This window comes from Osmerus mordax, chromosome 18, assembly GCF_038355195.1.
Source record: "Osmerus mordax isolate fOsmMor3 chromosome 18, fOsmMor3.pri, whole genome shotgun sequence".
Classification (NCBI taxonomy): domain Eukaryota; kingdom Metazoa; phylum Chordata; class Actinopteri; order Osmeriformes; family Osmeridae; genus Osmerus; species Osmerus mordax.
Genome location: NC_090067.1, coordinates 5,298,853 through 5,322,156, shown reverse-complemented (window position 1 = coordinate 5,322,156; position 23,304 = coordinate 5,298,853). Strand labels below are relative to the sequence as shown.

General features: G+C 46.6%; 2 protein-coding genes across 4 annotated transcripts; one reads left to right on the top strand and one right to left on the bottom strand.

The window, feature by feature from the left end:
* The first annotated feature begins 1,355 nt into the window (after nucleotides 1–1,355).
* On the top strand, nucleotides 1,356–8,702 carry kcng2 (potassium voltage-gated channel, subfamily G, member 2). 2 transcript variants are annotated; one of them, XM_067256129.1, is made up of 3 exons: nucleotides 1,356–1,475; nucleotides 1,524–2,189; nucleotides 7,541–8,702. In XM_067256129.1, the coding sequence occupies exons 1-3, from the start codon at nucleotides 1,356–1,358 to the stop codon at nucleotides 8,381–8,383; spliced, it is 1,629 nt and encodes a 542-aa protein (XP_067112230.1). In that variant the 3' UTR covers nucleotides 8,384–8,702. The 2 variants fall into 2 exon arrangements, with proteins under 2 accessions (XP_067112230.1, XP_067112229.1); XM_067256128.1 differs by having other exon boundaries at nucleotides 1,356–2,189.
* Nucleotides 8,703–9,905: 1,203 nt separating this feature from the next.
* LOC136962150 (solute carrier family 66 member 2) lies at nucleotides 9,906–23,013 on the bottom strand. Of its 2 annotated transcripts, XM_067255819.1 has the most exons (5): nucleotides 22,185–23,013; nucleotides 21,811–21,944; nucleotides 20,836–20,886; nucleotides 15,938–16,154; nucleotides 9,906–12,093 (listed from the first exon to the last, which is right to left on the bottom strand). In XM_067255819.1, the coding sequence occupies exons 1-5, from the start codon at nucleotides 22,385–22,387 to the stop codon at nucleotides 11,883–11,885; spliced, it is 816 nt and encodes a 271-aa protein (XP_067111920.1). In that variant the 5' UTR covers nucleotides 22,388–23,013; the 3' UTR covers nucleotides 9,906–11,882. The 2 variants fall into 2 exon arrangements, with proteins under 2 accessions (XP_067111920.1, XP_067111921.1); XM_067255820.1 differs by lacking the exon at nucleotides 20,836–20,886.
* Nucleotides 23,014–23,304: the final 291 nt, after the last annotated feature.

The following is a 23,304-nucleotide window of genomic DNA, read 5'->3' as shown; positions in this document are numbered from 1 at the left end:
ACAGTCCCCCCCCCCCTCCACACACACACACACACACACCATTAAATAATTTCTAGCTCCCGTTGCCCCATCACTAGTAAATTGCATACAAGGTAAAGCCATTCCCCTGTCTTTGACGTTTGGTCCCTGCCTCCTCTTTGCCTGTCATCCTACCTATTCTGCCCCATTAGATCCTGCTGTCTACTGAAGTGGCTGTGAATGGGCCAGTGGTGTTTCGCATAATGGAAAACAAATCCTGGTGAATCAATAGTGAGAGTACGTCTGCAGTGGACCCGGGGCATTGGGGGTAGACTGGGATCAATAGGAGCACAAACACAGTGATAAGTGATCCATTTCTTAGTTTACTCTGGAAGAGATGTAGATAAAAGCTCTTGTGTGTCTGTTCTGCAGCGATCTTTTAGGTTCTATTCCATCACAGTCACCTCTCTTCCTTGGATTGAACTGTTCATATGTTCAGGGCATATGTGCATTGTTGAGGAGACAATATAGGGTGACAGCAGTTCACCATGATTTCATGTGATCTGTGAGTGCTTCATATGAATCTTAAGACTCGCATTGCCACATTGTGTCACTGTTAGACAGTGACTGTTTCCACATTTGAATAATGAATGATGTTGAAGTAGAATGTAGAAAACAGGATATGATTCATATTGGTCATTACAGTGCAGCTGTTGTATTAGGTGCCATCTTTGCAGTCGTCTCCAGATGAATTCGAGGATGTTTCTATGCATACCAGCAATCTGCAAGTCTTCTATTTTAATGTTTACTCAGTGTGCATTGTCTACATTCACTAGTTAATTACTCTGAATTTGTTTCAAATTAGTGAACCTTGCGAAAGAATGCTTTCAAGAGAAGCTTCTTATTTAGGGCCCCGCTGATGCATTAAATAGAAAAGCAACATAATTGATTCCTCAGCATTTAAGGTTCAGGCTGACACTAATTTGCTTCTCCCTGAGATTCTGCAGCATTTAGACCCAAACAAGCCTTTAGAGGAATTAAGTTGACTGCTGTCTCTACAAATGAAAACACAGCAATTAAGAATAATGAAAACCCAGGCCAATGAGAACCACACGCGCGGTGAACGAAACCACTTTCACACGGGGTCAGACACAGAGGTCTTCGTATAGCAAATATGTTTGTGGGTCATCTTGTGCGGAGTAGGATCTGGATTTAAAAAACGAATTCATTGCCTAGTAGACGGAAATTCATTTCGAATCACACAGCTGTCTTATTCTTCCACAGAGACAAGCTATAATCCTGGATGGGTGACCTGTACTCCAACCCCCTTGGCCAGTGAAGCCCTCCTTCCCATCTCGCAGTGTGCCCAGGCAGGGTCCCCCAGCTGAGCTGCAGACATGTACCAGGAGGTGGCCTTTCTGGCTGGCAGCACAGAGCACCAGTTCACCACCTACCATTTCAACCCCCTGGAGAGCACCCAGGAGGTCTCCTCTGCCAAGGGCCTGTTCTACAAGCGTGTCCAGTTGCTGCCCCAGCCCTGGCCACGGCCCCAGCCCCAGCCTCAGCCCCAGCCCCAGCCCCAGCCCCAACTCAAGCAGGAGGACCAGGATCTGGATCATGCCGACAGCGCCGCCATCATCAACGTGGGAGGAATCAAGTACCGCATCCCCTGGTCCACGCTGGAGGAGTTCCCCCTGACCCGCCTGGGCAAGCTGCGCGGCTGCAGCAACCTGGAGGAGATCATGGACGTGTGCGACGACTACGACGGCGCCCGCAACGAGTACTTCTTCGACCGCAGCCCGTCCGCCTTCCGCACCATCGTGACCTTCCTGGCGGCGGGGAAGCTGCGTCTGCTGCGGGAGATGTGCGCCCTGTCCTTCCAGGAGGAGCTGGCGTACTGGGGCGTGGAGGAGGCCAGCCTGGAGTGGTGCTGCCTCAGGAAGCTGAGGCTGAGGCAGGAGGAGCAGCGCGCGCAGCAGAGGCTGGAGGACGAGGAGGCGGAGCTGACCTCGCCGCAGTCCTGCGAGGAGTCCCAGCAGCCGCCCGGGGTCGGGGGCCCGGAGGAGAGCCGTAAGGCGGGCTGCATGCGCAGGCTGAGGGACATGGTGGAGAACCCTCAGTCGGGGCTGCCGGGGAAGATCTTCGCCTGTCTGTCGGTGGTGTTTGTGGCCATCACGGCCGTGACGCTTTGCGTCAGCACCATGCCCGACCTGAGGGAGGAGGAGGAGAGGGTGAGTTACCACTAACAACCTCCCCTTCTCTTTCGTGATCTATGGGGGAAGCCTGAGTCTGGTGCACAGAGCAGCCATATTCACTTAAGGGTCATTACAAACTGTGATTACATTGAACAAAACCATCAATAGGCGTTCTGTCCTTTTGTCTTTTTCTTCAGTACTGTAGTAGTTTGTTAGTGACAATGGAACTCCCCATCCTGCCAGTCTACATTTGCGATATTTTCAATATTCTACATTAAAGTGACTGAGAGAGCAGCAATGGCACACAGCGCAGTCTCAAGTTCCAGTCTTAGGAATGCAAACTTGAGTGTTGTCTTTATAGGACTAAAACGTTTTGTACATGGCTACGCAAGGTTTATAAATTAGGGCCGAGGTCCTTCCTTTGTATCAGCCACCTAAGCGCTCAAATGGGTTCAAGATATTATAGATACAGTAAGAGGGCAAAATATTAATTGTATCTAAATATATCTTCAAAACCGTTTACTTCTTGTGATTAGAAAGTTTTCCAATTACACCTCCTCCTAGCTACTTATGATTATAACACTAATCTGGCTAACAGCAGTGCATCCTGTGGTTCCTGGTCCTGTATTAATGATTAGAGAGAAGACTTCCTCTTGAGAGTCTGTCTCAGAGGAACTGAACCTTGCTACCTAGTGCTATTGATCTAACAACTGTAGTTTACCAAATTAAACTGAAAGATATCTTCTTCTAAGCCTCTTTATGTTTAGAATAAATATGGTTGGAGTTTGGAAAGAGAGAGAGTAAAAGAGAGAGAGAGAGACTGAGACCTTGAGCAACCTCTGAGTTGTAGCTCACTAGTGTCTTTGTGTGGGGTCGATTCACCTCCTGAATGACATCAATAAAGCTTAGGATGATTAAAGTAAGCCCTGTGGTTGCTCCCACTATCAAAGGAACACATCCAAATCAGAGAGGCTCGGGGAGAAAGAGTGAGGAAGTGCACCGTCTTCAAAGACAAATCCGTCACAGAGCGCTGGGGGGTGAAGCCCAAAGCCAGACCCTCTCATGGACGCAACTGTCTCATCTCCTGTTAGAACACCTCACATCTTCAGAGAACTGGGAACAATCCTTGTTTCCACGCCATATCAGAATCACACCCAAATAACCATTGATCTCACACGCACGAAGAGCTCGAGTTCATAAAGTAATCGTTCCACTTCAAAGGGATCGATTGAAACAAGAAACTAATGGTTTTCCCAAACCTGCAGAGGCTACAGAGGTATGAGCTGTCATATGAGCACTTAGCTTGTCTACTTTGTCCACACTCTTGGTGAGGTATTAAGAAGCTACACTTTCACAGGCCCCCATACACAAAATATCTCTACCTTCGACCTCGTGAGTTTATGTACCAGCATCCTGGCACACTGTGGAGAAATAGGACAAATCCGACAGCACTGAGTCTCTGTGGTGTACTTTCACACCTCGATATAAACGGGTCTGCTGTGAGACAGTGTCCATGTCCCAGAAGGGTTCGGGGTCCGAGCTCTCTGCTCCTGTGTACCCTTCTGTACTTTCTTGCCCAGGGTTCCTGCCCGGCCAGGGCCATAAATCCTGGCACTCCGAATGAAGATGGAGCCGTAAATATAGGTCTCCCTTGATTAATGGGGGGTTCTGGATCTGAGGTACAGTCAATAGGGTCAACTGAAGAGGAGAGAGGGTCTGTGTTATTTGCAGTGGTATTACTAAAGTGCAGGGATCTGATCATCATTTGTGATCAGGTTTCAGAATCCGGTGTTTGACTGTTGTAAACTGTGTGGTATACTGTTGTGGCGATGACAATCCTGCTCAATCAGTTCTAGGTCCAGTGTATATCCAAAGCTTCACACAGTGTGAGAGATTTGGGGTGTAAGTGAATAGCTCATTTATAGTAACACATGGCTTCAACTGTTCCCAGGTGCTAAAATGAGTGGAACTGCACATTCTTGTAAACAGCAACCATAATTCTGCCTCTCTTTCTTGCCGGATTTGATGTAAGCGCTACTGTAGTCATATATATTGCTCTCTACCTCCCTCTCTTTCTTTCTATGAACACACACAAACACCCAGTGTCAGCGAGCAGCAGTGTTGTCTGTCCGTCATGGTGCAGGAGCACAGCTCGGGGAGCTGAGATAGGCCTGGGATGCCCAAGCAGCTGACCACAGCCAGAATACTTCTGGCTGAATAGAACCTCAGAGGGCAGCAGCCAGTTTGACTTGACTGTAAGCTTGGCTGGCTGGCAGGCTGGCAGGCTGGCAGGCTGGCTGGCAGGCTGGCAGGCTGGCTGGCTGGCTGGCAGGCTGGCAGGCTGGCTGGCTGGCTGGCAGGCTGGCAGGCTGGCTGGCTGGCTGGCTGGCTGGCTGGCAGGCTGGCAGGCTGGCAGGCAGGCTGGCTGGCTGGCTGGCTGGCTGGCTGCAGAGGGATGCACGGGACAGGCCTTCCTCCAGCCCCCCACCCCCCCGGGCCAAAATCCAACCCTTGTAAATAAAAGTTGACAGGCAGAAAGACTGCTTGGACCAGAGCCAATGTCCTGAATAATGGAATTTAGTATGAGTTCTATAAGTTATTTCAGTGTATTGAGAAACGAATAAATGAGGACAAACAGAATGCATATTGGAATGGATTTGAAGAGATGCTCCTAAATTCATTTATCCTTCGTGGTTGCATATTAAGCCTCTTCCAAAGAAAATATCCATGATTTAGAGAATGATAGAAACAGATTCTCATGAGAATTTCTAAGACAGATTAGACTTCTCTGGCAGGGTCATTTTAAACACAGGAAACCACACGCATGCGCATACCCACTCACACACAAGACAGTGAAATGAGGCGTTCGTACGCAGTGGTGTGCTGAACCTCCAGTGTTGTGGAAAAAACATCACACTGTTGTAATTATGAAGATGGGTAATGATTATGGAGTTATATGATTGAAAATGAACCTCTTAATCAATTTTTCTTTACTTGTATATGCTATATTACTGAAAACCAGATGCAAAGCTGTTGACTGATGAGTATTACCACTAAAATGTAGAAGATATTAAGCCCAAAATGTGAAAATCTGGATAATTAGGGTCTGAGTGCGAGAGAAGTATATATGCTTCTTTCATAGAAAACTACAAGGTCCAGCTATCAGCAAGCATAGTTATGGCCCCATGCCCAGAACCTAGCAGCTGGTCTTCAAGGCAAGAGCAGGCCTAAAGAAGTGGGAGAGTTTTCTATGTAAAAAGGCACCTGCAATCATAATGTATTCTGTGACCAACAAGTATTGTACCAATGGCAGAACCTCATCAAATAATTGGGAAAATAGATGAGACGAATGTCCGGAGAAACATTCCAGTGTGATCCCGGGATCTTGCTCATGTTTGTCGGAGTCTCCGTCATTCTGAATTCTCACAAACACTTTGCTTCAAACTTTGCTGAGTTTCAGTGCTGTTTCAAACTTTGAGAAATTGGTAAAAAACCTAGAATATTTTAACCACTTCACCAGTGTCAACTCTGTCTGACACAGCTCAGGTTGCTTCTACACTCACACTTGCAGCTGGGCTGGTTGTACAGAACTGTTTACCAACATGCTGTTATATGGATGTAGCTGTCTGCTGAAAATGAATCATCTATGCGAGGCTCTGAATGATGAGGATTGGATTTATTTCAGGCTTCATTGATTAACACTGAAGTACTGGTGGTAGAAATATTTACAGCAGTGGTAGAAATATTTACAGCAGTGCTGAAAAGCTGTTAGCTCTGAACTCTTCCTGGTTGATGAGACGATAAATGATGAAAAGAGAGAAAAGCCATGAAATCCAATATGGCTGCCAGAGTAATATTACCACTCACACTCGGCCATCTCCCAGTAAAGGCCAGTGAGGTGAATAAAATGGGAGTGGTAAATAGGGTAAATCCATTAAAAGCTTCTTTGTTCCATGGAAAGAGCCTGCACTAAGCACAAAGCCTGTTTGTAAATCATGCCCACTCACCCATCTTGAAGATCAGAGGTTGCTGGTATCCTTCCGGCTGTTTGGGTGTGCTTGTCTACAGAGCAGTGGGGGTCAGAGTCCTGTTCTCGCCGGAACGGATAATTGTGTGTTTTTAATTTGATTTACAAGAGCTCAGTGTACAGCAGAACATTTGTTATGGAACCTAGCATACAAACAATACTCGGCTAGAAAGCTCTCCTATCAAAGGACGGCAGTAGTGAACCACTAAACTAAATGTTCCATGTTCTGACCAAATTTGACTTAGCCATACTGCTTCATTTACTTCTATTATAAATGTCACATGGACATACACACATATTGTACACACATAAATACACAAACACGTAGCCCACACATTCTATTTGGTGACATACTTTGTACCTATAAAGCACTGGCAGTCTGTTGGATGAACAGACGTGGAAGGCTTGTGCTGTGAGTCGGGATACAACTCCTTGGCTCTTTTGTGAATTATCATTTCGCTGATGTCTTCTGCCAACACAGCTTCGCTCATACAGCGCTGCCTAAATCACATTTAGTGAAATAAAAACAGTCCCCAAGCTCTGTTTTCTTTTCTTCTGTCTTAGAATACAGATGCAGCCTACTTAATTTCTCTGGGTATGCACACAGTGTATACAGTAGCCTACAGTACATATGCAATATAGTGTATGAGATTGTGTGGGCTTTCTGTTTAGCATCTTTTAATGGTAGTAATTTTGTATTAATATTCATCAGTTTTTTCTTTGTTCTTTAGCAGAGCAACATATGCTTACCATGCAGAGAACATATTGAAAAAGAAATGTTCTCAAAAAAATTCATAACAAAGACTGTAGACAATAAGTTAACAATAAGTTGTTACAGAGGACTGGGGACAAATGGATGTAAAACACTGAACCTCTATGGACACACACGCACACGCACACACACGCATGCCTGCTCACACAACACTCTTAATCTTCTGGGACTGTTCAAATCATAACCCATTAATCACATGTAATTAGACTTTCAAAAATTGATGATGCTCGTTTCACACAGGCTGGAAAATTGCTTACATTAAAGGGATTGGTGCTGATTCAGTGCGTCCGAAGTAAATGAAAGATTTGATCATATGGCAATAGTTTTCTTATCCCCAAAATCTCTTAATGAGCTGTGAATACCAGTCACTCAGACAAGGCATGACATGAGGGCTCTCCCCAAAATTGTTCTTAATGCATCGGCCCATTTTAAACCCCATTTCCTTCAACAACGCTCACATTCACTTTCAGCAATACTACCACCATATAGAATAGCAGACATGTACCCTGTTGCAACGTGGGCCCGTTAAAGTTGACTCGTCATCGCCTAACTCAGCGCTGTCTGTTGTTTGTGTGTCGTCCCTCCCAGGGCGAGTGCTCTCAGAGATGTCGCAACATCTTCGTCCTGGAGACGGTGTGCGTGGCCTGGTTCTCCCTGGAGTTCCTGCTCCGCTTCATCCAGACGCCGAGCAAGTGCGTGTTCCTGCGAACGCCCCTCAACATCATCGACGTCATGGCCATCCTGCCCTACTACGTCACCCTCATCGTGGACTCTCTGTCCGTGGGAGAGAAGCCCAGCGGCTCCGGGAACAACTACCTGGAGAAGGTGGGCTTGGTGCTGAGGGTGCTGCGAGCCTTGAGGATCTTCTATGTCATGCGCCTGGCCAGACACTCCCTGGGCCTGCAGACGCTGGGCCTGACCGTCAGGAGATGCACGCGCGAGTTCGGCCTGCTCCTCCTGTTCCTGTGTGTCGCCATGGCGCTGTTCTCGCCGCTGGTGTTCCTGGCCGAGAGCGAGCTGGGGGCCAAGCAGGAGTTCACCAGCATCCCGGGAAGCTACTGGTGGGCGGTCATCTCCATGACGACGGTGGGCTACGGGGACATGGTGCCGCGCAGCATCCCCGGCCAGGTGGTGGCGCTGTCCAGCATCCTGAGCGGCATCCTGCTCATGGCGTTCCCCGTCACCTCCATCTTCCACACCTTCTCCCGCTCCTACCTGGAGCTGAAGGAGGAGCAGATGCGCTCGCTGAGGCAGAAGCCCGACTCGCAGGACAGCACCAAGTCCCAGAACAGCGAGGACTCCCAGGACACGGACAGCTTCCACGGCATCACGGAGGCTGTCGCCATATCCGCCGCGCAGCGCAGGAAGTCGATGGCCCTCGCGTCTCAGAGGGCCTCCGAGATCGGAAGGTCCGTTCAAACTTCGAGTTGAAGTCTGTGTCTCGAGTCCATCGTGCTTGGCTGGACGAATGTTTGTAAGACTTGGTATGGAGTTATCTTCACAGGTGGCCACTCCCTTTAATATTTGTAATCTCCGTGCATGAGGGTTCATAAAATGAGAGGTTTTTAAGATTTTATAAGAAAGCCGCTAGCGTCTTTTTAAAGACGTCTGTGGTACAAAGTTGACCGGATGACAAGACTGTCGGAGGACAACACAGTATTTGACCAATGACAATAGCCTGACAATGAAGGATTATCCACACAGGATACAGACGGTGACTGAAGCCCTCCACAAAGCATGGGGACCAAGCAGAGAGAATGAAAATATATATTACTAGTATGCGCTCATTTAGGTTGGGGGGGGTAACTCTGGGACAGGTTATTTGGCTGTATTAGTATTTGACATTTTTAGTATTCTTTGCTTTTAGACTCAGGTTTAGCATCTTTTAATAAATGGCATTAAACCCTGCTTGTCAGGGCCCCAGGGTGATCCAATCTACACTTTGTTACATCCAAAGATGCATGGTGTTTGAGAAAGTTTCAGGGAACTGAAAGCTTCCACAACATAACCAAATTGTTTCTCTCTGCAAATCTGTCCAGGGTCTCTCTAGCTACACATCTGTTATGATGATAATGAGATGGCTTCTGTTTTCAGGAATGGTCCTGGACCAAGACAAGATGTAATCCGATAAAGGCTGAGTGAACCCATATGAATTGTAGAGCAGATATCAGGGGAGGACCCTTTTAACCCTTGTGCTGCCTTCGGGTCACATGACCCAAAGGTTCATAACGAACCATCGTTGTGTTTACCCAATTTTACTCAATTCATAAAGAAATAAAAATAATTTTCTTTTAACTCTCGCAATGTGGGGGGTCTGAGACAGCCCAACGGTTATAAGAAAATGCTTCACTTTGTTTTTGTATGCGGTAAAGTTGTCGCAATACGACGGTGGGTCACAACGACTGATGGGTCAGAATGACCCGAATATAACACAAGGGTTAAAGGGACCTCCTGGGAGCCAAACCACCTTCCAGCTGCTTCTGGACGCTACAGGCAGAGGAAGACACGCTCCTAAAAGACCAGAGAGCATCCCAATCATGTTCTCTAGGAGCACAACAGCCATACGGTATTATGTCATGTATTTGGGAAACCCTACTTGAAACCATTCCGCCAATATTCAATGATCATATATCTCACCAGTCATGGTTCCCTTCGTTGGTTATGTTTGACCCATTTCCTTTCAGGGCCGCTGCTGCTGTTTGTTGTGGAACATCTTCCCTCAAACCATTTGAATAATGCAGTCAGTCGGTGCCAACACACTGGTTATTGTGAAAGCACAGTGCATTACCATTTATGTGGTGTTGATTTCTCTGAGTGGCACAATGCCCTAACAAGGAGCCTTGAACAGAGCCCCCTTGACAATGGTGGCTCAGCAGGAACAATTCCAGCCTGGTCGCTCCTGTGCTGTTGAACCCATCACTCACACAAACATCACCACACGACACTGATGGGACAATAGCTTGTTCATCTTTATTGAGACAATGCCACAAAAGCTCTCATTGGCTTGTACTGATTCTAACCTGTTCAGTTTGACACCTTGTGGTAAAAAAGGAAAAGACAAAATAATGTTTATGACATCTAAAAACTAAACTGGCATCATCCTAGAAAAGATTTATACGTGAAAAATACAAATGAGAAAAATATATCAAGTTGAACATAAAATGTATTTTTTGTGTGTTTGTTTTGTGATAACGTTGAAAGGAATCGTTTTGGTGCATTAATTAGAAAGACGTGTCACAGTGTGTCATATACATCAGGATAAGAAAGGAAATTGGCTTTTCACCAAGGTTTACAGAACATTGAAATAATTTGGCTGATTTAACTTTTAAATATAACAAAATAAAAATTAAAAGGAATACATCAGAAATCTGAAATGGAATGGTTAATTGCGAGGGAGCTGTCATCATTCTGGCCCTGATTAACACTAGGGACATTCTGCACCTTCATACTGTTAAAACCTCAGTCTTCATTTGACAACATGCCTCATCTTTATCCTCACCATCATTATAATGATACAAATTGTCTGATATATACAGTAGCAGATGTGTAAAATGTTATTATACAGGCTTGTTCAAGATTATAAAAATAAAACTTGATAGAATTGCTCCATCCAGATTTATAACATTACCACAAGAGCAACCACAGCAGCTGATAACAGCACTAGCTGGTGTAATCTTGGTAGGCTTCAACAGTGACCAACCAGAACCTACTCACATGGTCGCATGTTCCTGGTAACTCAAGGTAGAGTCTAGACATGATTGTTCGTCATGTAATAGAATAGGGACTCATCACTCGGTAATCTTCCTTAGTAACCAACAGCAGACATCTACAACATTCTACAGCTGAGGAATAAATATTTGTATAAAATTCAAAAGAGAGATTGTTTACAACTGGCAAGAGGGAACATCTGACTAGTGATTGCCACAGATAACGCACACTCCTGAAGGGTTACTGTGGCCCTTACACATTATGAAATACAGACAAAAAAAGAAAGAAAAATGAAGGAACAAAGAAAAATGGTTGGAGAACATGGCCGCCAACCCCCCTGAACAGTAACGTAGGTCTTCCCCTTCCCTAAGAGCACCTTAAAAGAGATCTACTGCATCCAGTCATAAACCTGTCCCCCAGTCATGAGAGTCGCTTGGTCATTTCCCAGCACACTGGCCCAGACAATGGCACTTTTCCTCTCTGAGTTAAGGCCATTGATCCTTTGCTCAGAGACTGACATCCCCAAGCCAGTCTCTACTGTTCCCTCCCACCCCCTGCTGACGGGTCCTCTGGCAGAGCACCCAGAAGTCATGTCCTCTGGCAGCCAGTATCAGCTAAAACGGGAGGTTTTGGGTCCAGACAGACAGCCTCAGGAGGAGTCCCAGCAGTGTGCAGCAGTCTGCCAGACCAGTGGACGACCAACCAGTGTCTCTTAAATACAATTAAAATAAAACGCTGATCTAAATGCAAAAATAACATTGTCATTTTGTACATTCAGTGTTTGGTTGCTTTGAGACTTTCATAAATGTTTATCACTGGTGAGATGACCAACTCATTTTGAATGTCTTTTAAGGCATAGGTTTGTCATGCAACAATCGTTGCACATTTCCTGGAATGTGTTTCCTACACATTTGATGGCTCTGCATTTAGCATACATGTGCATACGTTTGTGTACATGCACAGGTACATGGATATATATTTATATATCAAATCGGGAGACTAGAATACACAAGCATACGGTATACAGACTAATAAATAACACCCCAAAGTCCCATTTGAAATAACATGTAACAAGTAATTGTTTCTTTAGGCAATCGAACACAAACACCTGTGTGTACTCATGCCAGATGAATTATGTTCAGATTGAGAATGTGTGTGGACAACCTTGGCATCGGTGATGTTGACTGTGTGTGTGTGAGTGATGGTTGTGTGTACAATCTCCTCAGAGAGCTTTGGCGCTGGTGGTGTGTGACACAGTGTGGGAGGCAGGTTTCTGGGGGTAGCGGCTGTAGTAGTAGACCTGGAACAGGATGGCTATGTCCACGGCCACCTGCAGCAGGCCACAGGTCCAGAACTGCACAGGAGCCTGGGTAAGCAGGAAGTAGACCGTCTTAAAGGTGTCTCCGCTGGTCCACATAAGCACCATCTTAATACTGGAGGGGGGAGAGGAGAGAGGAGGGGGGAGAAGGAAAAAAGAGGGAAAAGAATTGAAGAGAAGAATGAAGGGTAAGGAAATGGACAGTGAGAACACTGGTTATGGTTATGGGAGGGTTAAGATGCTGGTCTATGAGCCCTCTGTGACATTGCTTGTAAAAAGGGCTAAACAAATCACATGATATTTGATTTAAAGCACGGCTGTAGGAAGGTCAGCTGGGATATACGGGTCGTGGTTTTCCTCCACAGGTTTTATGTTGACAAAACCGAGGGACTAACAAACCAAACTCACATGGATGTACACACAGCCATCAATTTACAAGCGCCTACTGTAACACTAAAGCACTCTGAAAGCTGAGCCATTTCCCTACAAAATGTGGTGTTCTCAATCCAGTTTCCCTGTGTGGTCATGGCCCAGAGTGCTGTCCTGTGGTGCGTCAGCAGAAACGACACAGGGGCTTTCATTACCTTTCAGGCGAAGCGCTAATCTGAATTTAAATGCACAAATTTAGAGGGTATAAGCAAAAGAGTGAGGGCGAGTGAGACGAGGGCCAATCTAATCTAGTTGCCAGACACAGCTTGGGTAAAATGGTTGTCCCTTTGTGTTCGTTTGTTCAGAATGATAAATGAATTATTCAAACATGGCATTTTTCTCTTGACATACCTTAATTTTTGTGTGTGTGTATGGGTGTGTGTGTGTGTGTGTGTGTGTGAATGCGGTGGATTAAGTGCTTTGTGCTCTAAGCAAATCTCCCAAAGCCATATTCATCATGCTACTGAAAAATCCAATAAACAGTCAATGAATATTCTATTGGGACGGGATGTGGATTGACCACTGGGTTCCCATTCTTCTGCCTTTGAAATTACGCAGACACACGTCTGCCCGGTGTACAAGGACACGCAGAAAGCCTGGAAGTGAGCAGAGTCCATTTCCAGAAAGCCACTTAGAGGCTGGTTTAAAAGGAGGTTTTGAAAGGCATTAAGGAGCTTCCTTCTCCCAGGCAACCTTGCTGATTGCTGGGTAAGGTCTGGCCTCTGAGCCAAGGCAAAGCCTGTTATCGCCTGACTGCTAGCTCAGCGCCTGTTAGAGGCGTGGTGGGGTGGGGTGCATTATTATTTCACGACCCCACCGTCACCTCAGACCTTTCGTTAGGAAGAGCCGTTCTTATGGAACCCCTTAAGGTATCTACTCACACTCCCTGCTTTTCTCCTTTTCCATTTCTCACTTGACATCTCTCTCTTTTTTACCCATCCTCATACCCTTTCCTTTCTCTCCCACACAATCTTCTCCCCCCCTACCTGCCTTTCCACACCTATGCCCCCCCCCCCCCCCCCCCCCCACACACACACACACACACACACACACACACACACACACAATCTTCTCCCCCCCCTACCTGCCTTCTCCACACCTATGCCAGTCCTATCTCCAGTCCGGCTGGTCAGGGTAGAGCTTGAAGGGTTGGCCAGGTAATCAAAGCTTTAAAAGCTCAGTGGGAGAGAGACCGCAGGGTGGACAGCCTCTATCATAGTCAGCTGTAGATATGGCCCTTCACGCTGGGCATATCTCCCAGTGTGTGTGTGTAGGAGAGACCTGGCAGTGTTGTCAGGTCTGTAGGGAGGCAGGAGCCTTATGAAAGGCACCATCGGAGGTCTGCGTGGTTCATCTCTCAGAGAGTGTTCCGTTAGCTGTACTGCGGGGGCAGGTAGCCAGCACCTCAGGCTCCCACCACCACTGATCTAACCCAACAGCTGGGTAGGCACGCTCATACAACCAAAACAATCATCCTCAATGCTGCACACACACACACACGCATGCATGCATGCACTGACAGGGAAAAGATCACCATGAAGGGTCTGGAGTGCTTTGCTGTCACAACACAATGGTTGCTTTAGGTGCAAACAGGAGCCATGCAGAAGGATTTGAAAAACACGCAGCAGACCCGACAGACGGAGCCAGGGGAAGAGATGGATGGCTGTTTGCGTGCCTGAATATGCAAGCACACCACGCTCCAAGAGACACACGCACACGCTTAAACTGTTATCTAAGTCAAAGCAGGGGAGAGGGGTGGAGGAGGGGGGGGGGAGGGGGGGGGGGGGGAGCAGGCATAATTGGAAGAGCTCGGATCCCAAAACTTTTCCACCCCCGGTAGCGGCGCTAGTTATGAAACAACAAGGGCGGGCTGGGATTGGTCCCTTGTTCGAAAGGAACACCAAAAGGCACTATGCTCTGCTGGTCCTGTCAGTTTAGCTTTATGCCACCCTGCTACACACCCGCGCACACACACATCGTTTCAGGCAGCAAGCTTTAGAGTTTAAAGATGGCGTTCTATGCTTATGCTTCCTGAACTGCTGTGCCAGCAGGTAGGCAGAGAGCAGGGTGGGCCCCACACACACAAGCAGAGAAAGGAGAGGAGCGCCCACTGTCACCATGACTAACGACCCCTCTTAAAAACCCACTGGTCACACAAAACATTATCGTCAAGGACGGGAATAAAATAGATTTCCTGCAGAGCAAAACGGCTCACAGTGAGATAGGGAAGGAGACATGCAAGGAGTCAAGGATAGAGGAACAGACAGGAAGGGAGGTGTTACAGACAGGAAGAGAGGTGTTACAGACAGGAAGTGAGGAGGAACAGACAGGAAGGGAGGAGGAACAGACAGGAAGGGTGGAGGAACAGACAGGAAGAGAGGTGTTACAGACAGGATGGGAGGTGCTACAGACAGAAAGTGAGGAGGAACAGACAGGAAGGGAGGTGTTACAGACAGGAAGGGAGGTGTTACAGACAGGAAGTGAGGAGGAACAGACAGGAAGACATGCCGATGGCATGCACGGAGAGGTGCTGGTCTGGCCAGTGATGAGTAGAGACACGCCCAGCATGGACCCTCTCCTGCCTGGATGTCTTTGCAGGACAGGAGGCCCTGTTACAGGGCTATCGTGACAGAGCCTCAACAAAGTGCAGCAAATAAGACAACCACAGGCGCACCTCGACACACTGGTGGGAGGTGGACAAACTTAGACAACCTCTGTTCTGTTTGTTCTTGTGAAAATGCACCCACACCAACGCACCACAGCAGGAGAACAGCTAGTGATCAGGCTACTGCAGAGTTAAAGTGCTCTGGGGCCATGAAAGGTAGCATTGAAGGCCATTACACCCTTTGCTCATTAATAAATCCATTTGAACTCATTATAACGGTCTTTGAATTGTCACAGCACATCACTAGTATGGGCAAAATGATAAAGTACCCAAAATGTAAAGACACATCGCCCTCATTACCATATCGATCGTCAAAGAAACTTGCTACGACATGTCGTTATGTGTCACACGTTAGCATAAAAAATTGCTTCTGAAAGCCCCGGGGATCAAAAGCACCTGTGTGCAAGACAAACCTAGAAACGGTTAATAAGCACGTGTCAACGTTAATGATATGGCGGGCTGCTTCTCATCACTTCCTGCTTTAACGAGCTGTCAGAGGCGGGTTGCCGGCCCCCTCTCCTGCAGACGGGGCTCTGACAGCCCCTGGCCATTACTCCTCCGGGGGGTCAGCATGAAGAGAGCGGGGACCGCGGACCTCGACACGCCTGGCCGCTAGCTGGGAACGCCGACGCGGACGCTAGCACGCTCGACGCGAGAGAGGGAGAAGGGAAGCTCGCAGACACGGAGAGGGTGCTGTTGGGTCACCGCATGACGGGAAGTGGGGAACGGAGCTGGCACAGATGTTGGGCTCTTCATCTGGGGCTGCTCTACGCCAAAAGCGGCACGCCTCGTGTCGCTTCCGTGGCTGTGTGGGTCAGTATGTGTGGGTGTACTACATGAGTGTGTGTGTGTGTGGCTCCAGTACCTCATCCCCTGGGTAGACTTGTTCTGGTAGTTGCAGTAGAGCTGCGGCGTGCCCAGCATGGCCTCCGTGAACACGGCCAGGAAGCCCAGCGTCTCCACAAACACCGAGGAGTCCAGGAAGAGGTAGGTGATGTAGGCCGCCAGCAGGGTGAAGGCCAGCACGCACTGCAGGTAGTCCACGAACCGGCTCCACGACCAAAAGTGGCTCCAGTCAAAGTCTAGTACACACACACACACACACAGCCAAATATAAATTGAAACTGCTCAAGTTGAGTGTTACCTTTCTGTTTTTGTTCCATCGCCGTGTTGCGTGGATTTGAAGAGTCACCGCTGAACTTTTGTGAGACAGCGCGCCATAGCGGCGAGTGCCAATAGTAGATGAGCTGCCTGAAGTGGTTCACAGACCAATTCAGCAGTCTAGTGCTCGGCAACGGCATAATGTTAACTCAGGACATATCCCAGAATCTTTTGAGAGGTAGTTGGCTGAAACGTCCTTCCTGTTGACAGTTTTTGGGATGTTAACACTAGCACAGGGCTCACTGGAAACACGATGAATGATTTCAACTGTCTCACTGAGAACCCAAATGTTTACTCCTTGTCTGGTCTGTTTTGCAGTAAGCCCTTCAAATGGGCACTTTAAAAAAATTAATAGCTAAACTGACTCACCACGCAAGTGAGCTGCACACTAGAATATTCTTTTAGGTTAGAAGTTAATCGTTTAATGGGAGTGTAGCCATTGTGAGAGCATCAGGGATATTGTAAAGCTAATGGCATCACACAGTCAAATTGTTTTGCCCTCACTGCCACATTAGTGTCAGCCCCACTGCACAAAGGTTGAATATATCATTGAGAGGAGAGAAAATGAGTCCCATTTTGTTATCTCTTTGACAACAATCAACCAAGTAAAAGGAACCCCTGTTGAGATGAGGAGATGCTACAACACAGTGCTGCATTGATCTGATCCAAGAAGACACACTACATTTCCTCTTGTTGAAATACGTTCCTGCATATCTGGAGGGCCGATCCAAAACACAGCTCTCTAAGGAGGCCACTGCATTACTTATGATGTGATAACACTGCATGACGGGTTTTCCGAGGATAGAACCACCACTTAGTTAGCAGACTAACTTTCCCTCATGACAATTCATATTTATAGTGATGACAGGGAGCAGTCTGCAAAAACTCTTCCAGTTTATCGTTGGAGTCATGGTCAACTTTGTAAACGATGGAGACGCCCACGTTGCTCCTCACACGGTCTCGCTACGCACGACACCGCACACGGGACCCAAAACAACGTTAACACGTATGACATTTGGATTTTGAACGTAATTCATTCGAAATATTGATGGACAATGGATTTGACATTTGCATGACATTTCTGACGAGCGTGCACACACAGACAGGCGTAAGTCCTGCCTCAGAGTTGTATCTATGATCATAAAAAACTGCCTTGTGACCGACAATGGAAGTCTAACACAGCCTATCCTATCCTTTTTTTTAACACAGCCTATCCTCATTGATGCGTGTCACCTACAAGCAGAGCATCCACCCGCAGAAAACACTGCCTCCATAGCCTGTGGCTCCTCCGGTGCATCCACCCCCACCCCTCCACGCTCACAGCAGGATGGAGGCAGGGTGGGTTTGGTGGTGGTGGGCTGTCCACCTGGTCCTCACTGATAACATCCAGACCCTGAGGGGATGCGAGGGTTAAGGTCACAGCAAACCCATCTGGAACGCCCAGCTTAGCTTTCAGTCAACAGTGACCGCTAGGCTACATGTCACAGCTTCGTGGCTGGCACCATGCTGACCTTTCCAGGTTTCCTGGCTGGAGGGAAACCCTTTATCCGGCTACTCGGTTTTGTTCTCAAATAATGATCTGCATCCAAGTAAGCGCAAAGGGGAAAAAGTATTTTAGTCCTGCTTGAATACAGTTTCTTAAAAACACGACAGTAGTGAACAGACCTGAGGTAAAAAGTGCCTGATGGTGGCTCTGAACGGGGTCTGCCACGAGGTGTTTATTGTCGTACCTTCGTGCTATACCCCACCGTGCCCGTCCAACTCCCTGCCACTCAGTTACTCCGGGGGGGGGGGGGGGGGGGGGGGGGGGGGCTCTCGTCCTCCTCTACCCCCGCTTCAGTTGCAGCCACAGGGCCAGTGTGTGGGAGCGAGCTGGCACCGCTGCCAACAGACTCCCTGCGGTGCTCATCGGTGCCCTGTGCTCTGTGCTCGCGCTCCGCGGCCACGCTGAGCGGCGACACACGTGTGGGCAGGAGGAGCCACGAGCAGCTTCCTGTGGCTTTGCCGTTCTCAGCCAAACGGCCTGTTGCAGGGCTGTCTGTCAAAACTGGGGTGTAATTGCTAGCTGTCAATTCACAGTCCATATGCATGGCAGGAGAAACGAGGGCTTTGGCTAGAAGACGCCTGGATGAAATAATTCCTTGTACTTCGGAAGGAATAGTTTCCCATCTGTACAATTTATATTAAGATGTTACTGCATGAAACTGCATGCCTCTTTGTATGCATATATGTCCCATATATCCCTGTCTCTCTAATAGCCAAACAATGGGACTTAAGAGAACTTCCAACTGAGGATGAAGATATGCGTCAGTGTCACCTGTCAGAAAACACACACAGTACAAATGGCTATTGGAACAACACAACGGTACAACCTCACACACAGGGATTATGACAGGACATCGGCCATTTCAGCAAGCTGGGCCACCCTTCTAACACCGTTACCTACACCTGAATAATCGGATGAATTTCTCACTTTAACGGTCTGATCTTTAAATCTGTCTAATCCCTTTTGAGACATCCACTTCAGCCTTTAAACTCCCTTATACACCCGATTAGGATGCTCTTAGCGCCAGCCATTAAAACCGCCACCGTGTAAGACTACTTTCCAACACGGAGGGCAAAATGACAGGGAATGGAGGCATAATTGCGTTCTGAAGTCTAAACAGGGTTCACAGTATATCGAACCTCGGGTCAAACGCACCAGTCTGATGGCAGAAAAATACTGTCTTCTTTGTTTGTGCGTTTGAATGCACCTGTGCATTTGAGTTGTTTTTCTGGAACAATTACGGCAGCTGTAATTGAGTTGGATGTAAGAGCCTGCCGTGATAATGGCACTGAGAATTGGTGTCATGGAGAGGATAACAGCCGTTTCTGTGCGTCACAGAACAAGCCGAGAACACTCAACGAGGAAAGGAACCGACAGGCTGAATACAGATCGAAGTATTTGGAATTCTATTCTGGTACTGAACCTGCACCGGAACCATGGTCATGGACAGTGAGAATGTGCGCCTTTTGAAACATCGAATCCACTTCTTCTCTACCACCTGGATATATCCTTCCTCTCACTCCCTCCTTTCATCCCTCCTTCCTTTACTCTCTCCATTGAGAGCGGATTACTACATGCCCTTTCTGACCTGCCCTCATATTTTCCTCTTGCAAATCAATGGCATGCACAGACTCCCAAAGCTGCAATTAAGGAACACGGTGTGCTGTCAATTCTAATGAGGCTTGGTCGAGCTCTCTGATCGATGACCAGAGACCCAGAGAGAAACAAGGCCAGGATCCAGCCAGAGCCCTTGCCAGCCAAAGCCTGCACTATGGGACCTCCATTAGAGGCAGCACCCTTTCATTTCTTACAGCTACAGATCAGCATCACTGCTGTTACCTCCTTCAAGGACCATATGTCTGCTGGCATTGATCATTTTTGCTGAAACTGTGGGGGAACCAAACTTTTAAAATGCAATCTCGATGACAGGATCAATTCCATATCCCCTTGATTCATCAAAATCCTTGCAGTTTCTGCGTAACTGAACTGCATTACATTATAGATGTACAATGCCATCATATTCATATAAAGGTTGACAACGTCAGTGCATGTTAAATGTGTGGCCAGTGTTTACTACCGTGTATTTCATACCAAAAATAGTTTCTCAGTGCCATCTATTGTTCACAAAGAGGATTACAACGATTTTCTGGCATGTTAAAAAGACTAGTATCCATTTACATATCTATGTCCATGATAGCCAAGGGAAATCTGAACCTAATCTGAACAAAAGGTTATACTTGAGATTCACACTAACTCCATGGTTACACATGGATGGGATTGGTTCCCATTCTTACAATGGATGGTATTATAACCCTTAAGTTAAACCTTTAACCCTTCTCACAGTGAGGAACATGTTAAGGCAAGGCAAAGGGGACCAGAGATTGCAGAAATGTTAATCTGTTAGAAAGCACCTTGTAGGCACCATTATCATTCACATTCCCAGATATTGTTTTTAAATATTTATCAGTAAATTCAGCATGCTGGTTTAACTTAAGTAATGTCACTATTTTACCTTGGCAGCACATCTTTAGAGTGCGAGCAAGCAAATTGAGCAAGCAAATTGAACCTGAACATTCATTGTCATAACATAGAGCAATAAGTTGATTCAAACCATGTCATTACTTTTCCATCCACATTGCAAAGTAGAATTACCATTAGTAAGTTACCAAAACAAACTACCCTCACACTAAATACATGCAAAATCACTGCAACAGACATGCCATACACTTATAATAGTTGGATTAAGATTTTTTTTTTTAAGCATACTACTTCAAAACACATGACATGCAAAGTAAACTAAAGACTCTAGTACATAATTTGTCTTAATGTGGGGGCATTCATGAATCACAAATGGATACACAATCAGTGACATGCGAAGGAGATGGCAACATGTCCGGTAAGTGCAGGATATTGGCACATTTATCGTCCAGTTAGTCATCAATGAGGGGAGGGAGTGTCATGCCATGCGGTTAGAAACAGAGAGGGAGGTGAGAGGGAGGAAGGCAGATGAGCTACAACTGATGCTTTGTGGCAGACAGAGCAAGTACTGTACATACCCAGAAAGAGCTTCTTGGGAACTTTGATCTCCTCCTCCTTAATATCAGTTGCTACAGACAACAAAACAAAGTAAAAAAGAGAAAAGGAGAAGAAAACAGAAGGTGGCTTCTCTTGTTTTAAACCACAATTTGGTGGACTCCCTGTTTACCTGGCTTGGTACAAACTCAAGCGTATCTAAAATAACCTGCAAGGATATCCTGGACACGTGGCCACACCAATTTACGGGCAAGCAGACAAACTTAGACACTGGAGATGAGACAGGAGGAAGGCTGGTAACCGTTTGAGGGCTACAAATCGGGGCGTACAATCGCAGACGAGTATAGGAGAGCAAGCGATGACTAGCACACGTCACACGCACATGACAGATTCCTCAAACTGGCTCCAGGAGAAGGAGGAGTTGAGGCTTTGTTACTGCAAAGTCTTGATTACCGCAGAGCAAATCCTCTGTGAGCCTCGCCACACCTGCTAACTGAAGACCACCAGGTACAGGTCTTCACAAACACATAGGTCCATTGTGGACAAAAAAAAACAATGCTACATATGTGTGGAGCACTTGGACTTTCAGTCATACTGATAATGAGGGTGGTGACCCAGAAAAGCAACACCCTGTTGTCACAAACAAAAGCTATTTTATCAGAACGGTTGATAGGCAGCTGTGAACTAACTACACTCATATCAAATTGTATAAAAGAGAGCCTTTGAAACTAAATGGCCTTGTACAACCTCTGTGGGAAAAAAGCCTCAATCTAACTTGAAAAACCGGTTATTCACCCCAACTTTAAATTACACCCAATGAACTGCATAGTGAGAAGGAAAGAGAGTGTGCAAAGAGAGAGAACAAATAAGGCAAACAGAACAACTGACTGTGAAACTCAAATACAACAGTCAAACAACAGACCTCACGTGTGGTTTACACAGCCATGGTCTGTGCGGTAAAACCATAAAAAAGGTCATTTGAGAAGGAGTCTACGAACCTGTAAAGGAGCGCCTCTTGGTGTTGAGTTCAGTGGCCATGCGGACGTTGGTGCACAGGTTGAGCATGATCAGCATGGTCGCGATCATGATGATACTCTGCCACAGGAGCGGCGTTTCAAAGTACCGTCCAAACCTGAGCGACAGAACAACATGCCCGATCAGTGCATTTTTTTCAGTGCAGTTGTAGTAGGCCTGCTGGTTTTAATGTGTGTGGTTAGGCTGGGATAGTGGAAAAAACAACAATTTATTTCACAGTCTAATGTTTTATCTGGGAACCTAACTCTAACTTCTGATCTCTGGCCTCAAATAACTGGTTAATCTCTCTAACACAATGTACAGTAGGCCCACAGGCATTTGACATGGCCATGCTTACCTAAAGAGTATGCGCAAAATATTGGCCACAAGCAAGACCAAGCATACATAGGTAGAGAATCCTTCAGCATTCTGTGTCCTTCGTATATCTCTATATTGTGGGATGTATGGGACGACTCCACCGAACACCATTGCACCGGCGGCGACCCACAACACCAGTTGATTGAGAACATACATGATCTGGTCCGTGACCTCATCTTCCATCTTTTAAGTGTCGACAAAGCTACAGTTGACGAAAGAACATGAATAGCTCCCAAGTCGTGTGCCACTGCCTCTACTGACACCTTGAATATCTTGACAGTTTGGGACGAGGTTGTCTGTCCCCTAAGAATTGTTAGCTACAATGTGGTGTTTCGTTTTTTTCCACGACCACAAAACACATCCCAGCCCCGATTGAGAACGTTGCTATCGGAAATGCCGAGTTGTAAAACCCCAAGCTATCACGCGATACTGTTCTTGGGGAAGAACAGTGGAAGTTACAGTGTAACAAGTTGAATGTAGCAACACATTTAAAATGTAAATCAACCGACACTTAAACATTCAATAATCTAATGTTCTAGACTCCTGATCGGACATCTGCAAATGAGGGTGTATCGATCATTTACGTAGACTGACTCAGTCATTAAACTGATAAAGACGGACAACCCAAACATGCTGTCCAGTTTTACCAATTCCAAGTAACTTTCTCTACTTAATCTGCAGCCGGTGATTTGAGGCAAAAGCACAGAGGAATAAAAAAATAGTAAACACTTGAGCTCTTGTATGACGAAAACGTTAGAGTATTCAAAGTATTAAACACAAAATCCAGAAGATCCAGATCCCCTGGTTGTCATCTCTCTCGCCTCAAAACAAATAAGACATTGCACTTCCTCATACGTTCATCCTACGTCCTCGTGTCAACATAAAGCAGGCTGCAGGGTCCTAAAGCAATCCGGTTGGAGTGCGAAATTGAAAAGGCCTAAAAGTACGCCTTCTTGTGTAGCCTAAATCCACATTTTCTCATAATGACTTGTCTATATTTGAGTGAAATAACATTGGAAAAGGGTTATATAACCTTTTCTGATGGAGACTGTCATCTGTCACTCTAAACCTCGGGCATAATCTCTTACGTAAGACTGGGT